General features: G+C 58.3%; 1 protein-coding gene across 4 annotated transcripts in view; it reads right to left on the bottom strand.

Annotated features, from left to right (window-relative positions):
• Positions 1-6000, bottom strand: part of MOB2 (MOB kinase activator 2) — a 71782-nt gene that overhangs the window by 17411 nt on the left and 48371 nt on the right. For 2 of the 4 annotated variants that reach the window (XM_017507759.1, XM_017507760.1), the window contains exon 1: positions 1414-1744. The exons of the other annotated variants lie outside the window; for them this stretch is intronic. In XM_017507759.1, the coding sequence (XP_017363248.1) occupies positions 1414-1523 (110 nt within the window). In that variant the 5' untranslated portion in view covers positions 1524-1744. Of the gene's footprint in view, positions 1-1413; positions 1745-6000 lie in introns of those variants that run through there. 4 annotated transcript variants of the gene reach the window in all.

Here is a 6000-nt window from a genome sequence, read left to right as displayed (position 1 = left end):
CACACACACACACACGCGTGTCCCCCCACACACACCAGTCCCTTACACACACGAGTCCCCTCACACACACACGAGTCCCTCATACACACACGAGTCCCCTCACACATACATCAGTCCCTCACACACACACCAGTCCCTCACACACACACCAGTCACACACACACACGAGTCCTCTCTCAAACACACCAGTTCCCTCACACACACACACACGTGTCCCCTCACACACAACCAGTCTCACACACACACACACACGAGTCCCCTCACACACACGCCAGTCCTTCACACACACACACACACACACACACACACACACACACACATTTCTCTCTCACACACCAGTCCCTCACACATGCAGTCCCATCACCCCACTGATGTCAGGCACCATTCCTGATCTGAACTCACGTGTACTGCCAACTTGTCCACACGTTTCCAAAACCTCAGCTTCACCTTCAGATAAGCCACGTTTGGCGGGGTCATCGGCTGGCACCCTTGGGTTGACTTGTAGGGCCCTGCCCATTGAACACACTGGCAATCAGAAGGCAGGGAAGGATCCCACGAAGAGAAAAATGGAGCCGGGTGCCCAGGGACAGGCAGAGGCACAGAGCTGCACATGCGTGCCACAGCCCCGGCCCCTGGGGGGCATGTCCAGCAGGCCATGCTTGCCTCACACACCCCTAAGCGACCTACCGGGGAGACACATCTGCTGCTGCAGCGGGCGGTACCTGCCCCACTCCCCGGGGCCCTCAAGCTCAAGCACGGGTTCCTGCTCCCACACACGCCCCTGCACACGGCCCCCTGAATGTACGGAGGGGAGCCATCCCTGCAGCAGGTCAGAGAAAGTAGTGAAGAAAGTGTCAGAAATGGATCTTCCAGTAACCTCCCTATGGCAGCCAGCACAAAACCAGGCGCTCAGGAGCCCTGTGCTACTTCTCTGGACCAGGCCACTCAAGGACAGCCTCTGGGTCACCTCCGCCTGGGTGGCCAAAGCCCGTGCCCCGGTGGGCTGGGACACAGGCAGGCACACCCGCGGCGACTGGGGCTCCACATCCTGTGGGCTGCAGGAGGGCAGGCTTCTGTGCTGGCAAGGTGGGGTCAGCCCCAAAAGTTGAGGACATCGAGACCCGCTGCCCCCCCATAGAGCAGAGGAGATGCAGGCGGCTAAGGAGAGCCCCACTCGGCCAGGCTCCAGAGCAAACCCGCCAGGCTGGCCCGGGGCTACACAGCCACCTCTGCCCTGGATGGCCTGAGGGCTGCCCAGCACAGCTTACTGCAAAGTTGCTGGCCACGTCGGGAGGGCAGCCACGGACACAGTCCGCTGCCTCCCCAGCCTGACGTCCTGGGCGCAGGAACAGGACAGACAGACAGACGTCCTACACACCACACCCCTCCCCCGGCCAAGCCGGCAGGTGTCACCTGAGCACTTTGCTGATGGCCTGAAGCACCATTTTGTAGCAGAGTCCGGTTTTGGGGGACTGGCTGGGCAGGGCTTGGTCTTCAGGGAGACTGCAGTGGTCTCCCAGCATGATGTGGGCAGTAGGGAAGGGAAGCGGTGGGGTACTGGATGGCCAGCACTCGCAAGTGCCTGCTGCCCGGGCCCTCCAGCCTCTCGGCCCTCCACCCTCACTCCCTGGCCAATGGGACGCCTGGCAGAGACAAACAGCTGCTCCCTTTCCAGAGGCAAGGGCTGGCCAAGGCTGGTTAAATAAGGGAGCATCTGAATCGGCCTTTCAAAGTGGCAGGGCAGAAAAGGCAGTGGGGGTGGGGTCAGAAGGGAGAGGACAGGGCCATCCTCAGCCGGCAAGAATGACTCATCAGAGAGGTCCTGGAGTCCATCTCAAGGTGCTCCCCCAGGAAAGCCCTTCTGAGCACAGGAGCAGCTCTGCTGACGAGCTCCAGGTCTCACCCTTGTGTGGCCCAGCCCCACCAAGTCAGTGCTCAGACTGGGGACAGACGGACGGACAGATAGGTGGCCCTGTCCTGCAGTGTGTACACAGCTGGAGGTACTCAAAGTAGCTCTCCCGCTGGATGGCCCTAGAGAGAGAAGGGGCCCACCAGCTTCTGGGTGCCTGGATGGGGCTGGGCCGAGGCTGCCAGCCAGAGCCACAGGGCACCCAGCCCAGGAGAAACGTCCCGAGCAGCTCCCCATGGGGGTGCAGGGAGCAGCATGCCCCAGCCTTCCTTCCAGTGGTCTGCACACAGGAGACCACCACATTCCAAAAATGCAAACACCTGAGAGGGCAGCGCTCTCTCCTCAACCTGAGTCAGTGTGGACCCCACTGGCAGGGACAGCCCCCACCAGCAACACTACGGGCTCATCAGGAGCCTCTATCCGTGTAGGAGCCATACTTCCTGTGCTTCCTGCCAATCAAGAGACCCCAGCATCTCCCGCCACCGCCCCTCAGACCCTGTCGGAGCACCTCTGTCCGTGTGAAGCCTTGCAGGAGTCAGGACACAGCCGTGACACCAGATGCTGTGGGGAGCACAGAGCCATCAGGAAAGCAGCCAAGGCGGGCTCACGCCATCAACTCCAGCCGCCATGGGGCCTGTGGTGTCTCGACTGCACACATACGCACAGCCTGGGCACAGAGACGGCACGCTGACCCGGTGCAGACATACTCTCCAGGCGCCACAGCAGAGGGGGACGGCCCCTGGTGGCCCCTCTCCCTAAGCAGCGCAGCAGCAGCAGGCCCAACATGCCACAGTATCCTTCTGCCCACTCGGCCGGTCCCTCAGCCACAAGGGCAGTGTGGAACTCGTCTCTACAGAACCAACAGCCCAGTGAGGCTCCGGACGTCCATGTGCCCACGGGCCTTCCTCTGCCCTGGCAAGGCCATCCCCCAGCCCTGTGGTGCCACATGAACCCATACACCATGCTCACAACTGCCAGTCTGCCCTCAGGGCTCCACCAACAACAGTGGGGACACAGGTGCCGGCAGGTCACCCAAGTGACAAAGGAAGCCACAGGAAGAGCGGACTCCAGGTCTGGGGAGGTCCCTGTGAGCAGCAGGGCTGGGAGCAAGAGGCACACGATGCAGAGCTGCCTGCTCTCGGGAGGCCTGGCCTGGACAGAGGAGGTCACGCAGAGGCCCACAACAGGGAGAATGAGCCTGCTGGGGCTGGAGGGCACAGCGCAAGGGAAGCTGGGAGTGGTAGAGGCTTTGGGCACAAGAAGCTAGGCAACCAGGCAAGGCAGTGGTGAGGTTGGTACGGGGGTGGGCGTACTGTCAGGACCAGGTGCCGCGTATGGTGGGGGGAGCACGCCAAGCGAGCCCAGTGGGTCCAGTCAGCATGCGGCAGCTCTCTGGCGTGTGTGACTGTCCTGAGAGGGCTTGGCTGGTGTGCAGAGTAATATCCACATTCATCTGTGTTTGTTCACTGGGGCACATGTGCAGAGCAGGTATTCCTACTGATGAAAATTCAGGGGGTGGGGCAGGAGTGCGGAGCGGAAGGGCAGCTGGCACCCAAGGACACTAAGCCACAGAGGCCACAGTGAGAAGAGGAGCAGACCCGGTGGGGGAACTGCCACAGAGGCCAGCAGGCTGGTGATGGGTGCCGGTGTGGCCTGGCCCCGCCACCCCAGAAAAGGAAGAGCAAAAGGACCCTCTCCAGGCACAGCCAGGCTCAGGAGCGGGCCAGGAACAGAGAGCACAGGAGTGGGCAGAGGCACTACGAAGAGGGGAGCAGTCAGAACAAAGGCGGGACGGGCCAGGGGCACGAGCCATGAGTCTGTGTTGGAGGTTACTTTACCTTTAATAAGCATGCAGTTTTAGAAAAGTTGTAGATGTACAAAGAAGCTGCCAACACAGGATCCCCACGGCCCCACACTCACTCTTCCTATCGCTAACCCTTGTGCTAGGATGGTCTATGTTAACAGTGAATGAATCCATGTTGACGCAGCAAGCGCCACACCTGACTCAGATGTCTGGCTCCATCTGGTGCTCTACTCATGATTAGGCTGGGCTGTGGGTGTGGGGAGGGGGAGCACAGAGGGAAACGCCCTTCTCATCACCCCATGCCCACGGTGCGTCCTGTCAGGGCAGCTCACCTGATCTCCTGGCTGAGGCTGTGGCTGTCATGACTCCCCATGCAAAGACGCTCTCATATTCCCCATCCCACACTGCACTCCCGAAGGAAGTCACTGCATGCAGCCCACACTAAAGGGGCGGGGGACCACCACTTACCACCCTGACAGAGGAGCAGCTACAGGAACTACTGCAAGTTCTTCTGTGCCCCCAATTTATATATTCGGCCATTTGTTTATACTGAGATGAAGTCGCGGATATTGAGGCTGCACCCTGAGCTAGAACACACCACCACTTTGTTTTGTGAATCACACTGCCCGTCCTCGGCCCTGGGGAGCTCCTGCAGTTGGCTGCTGTGTCCTGATGCGCCCCTGTCAACAGACTTTTCATTTTGGGGCACGTCCTGACTTCCTGGCACTGCAGGGCGCTCCAGGCTCCTCCTGCATTCCCTGCCCTGGCCCGGGAATCAGCCCCTTTTCCAAGGAGCCCCGGGGTCCTTGTCATTGGAGAATATTATAAACTGGCCAGGCATGGTGGCTCATGCCTGTAATCTCAGTATTTTGAGAGGCTGAGCAGGGACCATCACTTGAGAATGGGAGCTTGAGACCAGCGTGGGCAACAAAGTGAGACCCCATCTCTACAAAAAATGTAAAAATTGGCCAAGTGTGGTGGCCTGTGTCTGTGTTCCCAGCTACACGGGAGGTTGAGGCAGGAGGATCACTTGAGCTCAGGAGGTTGAGGTTCCATAATTATGCCACTGCACTCCGGCTTGGGTGACAGAGCGAGATCCTGCCTCAAAAAATTAATTAATGAATTAAAAACTGAGATCTGGCCAGGCACGGTGGTTCACATGTGGAATCTCAGAGCATTCTCAGAGGCCCAGGTGAGTGAAATGCTTGAGGCCAGGAGTTTGAGATGAGCCTGGGCAACACAGCAGGACCCCATCTCTAAAACAGTTTTTAAAAAGTTATCTGGGCGTGGTGGCCCGTGCCTGTTGCTCCAGCTACTGAGGAGCTGAGGTGGGAGGCTCGCCTGAGCCCAGGAGGTCGAGGCTGCAGTGAAGCATGACTACACCACTGCACTCCACCCTGGGTCTACACAAGTGAAAAACAAAACCACTAAGACCAGAGCATTCGGTGGACTCGGTGCTGGTGGGTGTCACTCCTTCCAGGCCCTCTCGGCAGGAAGAACGCGGAGGCACATGTATGTACACACACGCACTCATACACCTCAATCTCCATCTCCATGCGGACATTCCCATGTATACTAAGCTAACCGGGTCCCCCTGAGGTCTCCAGCCCACCCCTGCAGCCATCACTGCCTGGACCACACTGGCCCCTCCACCTGCTCGTCTGCAGCCTCCCCTCCAACAAGGAGACTCTGGGAGACCCGGTGTTTTTAATCACTTTGTGGAACAACTGAAGAGGGAGCTCCCGCTGCGGAAACAGCAAAGCCACGGGGAAGAGGGGCTACTTCAAAGTTCACAGTTGAGTCCCAGTGAAAATCAAAACGAATAAAAAGGAGAGTAACACCTCCACTGACAATTAAAACAGCCCAGAAAGACATACACATAACACGTATGAAGACTACAACCCAGTCAGTCACAGAAACAATGTGATTTAAGAAAAGATTTGAAAAAAGAGGCAAAATAAGAATCAGGAATGAGAGGACAAACCGTTTTTGCAATGAAGTCTAACTCAGAAACCACCACAGCGTCAAAGCAGAAGATGAGAAGGAAGAATTTCGTAATAAAGGAAAATGAGATTTCTGCTCCCACTCAGGACAGTCACTGACACTGGACCTCACCTCCACTGTCAACACCACAAGCTGGGTAGAATCTATGAAGCGCCTGGCTTCAGACCCGGAATACACCGCGCAGGACGGTGGCTCCTGCGCACAGGCAATGCATGGGAGCCTCCGAGGCTGTAGGTGGGGACGGCGAAGCCACGCAGGGCCTGCAGTCTGAAGAAGCAGAGAT

This window comes from Cebus imitator, unplaced genomic scaffold (assembly GCF_001604975.1).
Source record: "Cebus imitator isolate Cc_AM_T3 unplaced genomic scaffold, Cebus_imitator-1.0 Scaffold384, whole genome shotgun sequence".
NCBI classification, from domain to species: Eukaryota; Metazoa; Chordata; class Mammalia; order Primates; family Cebidae; genus Cebus; species Cebus imitator.
Note: the sequence above shows the minus strand (reverse complement) of the source record. Positions and strands in the feature narration are given on the sequence as shown.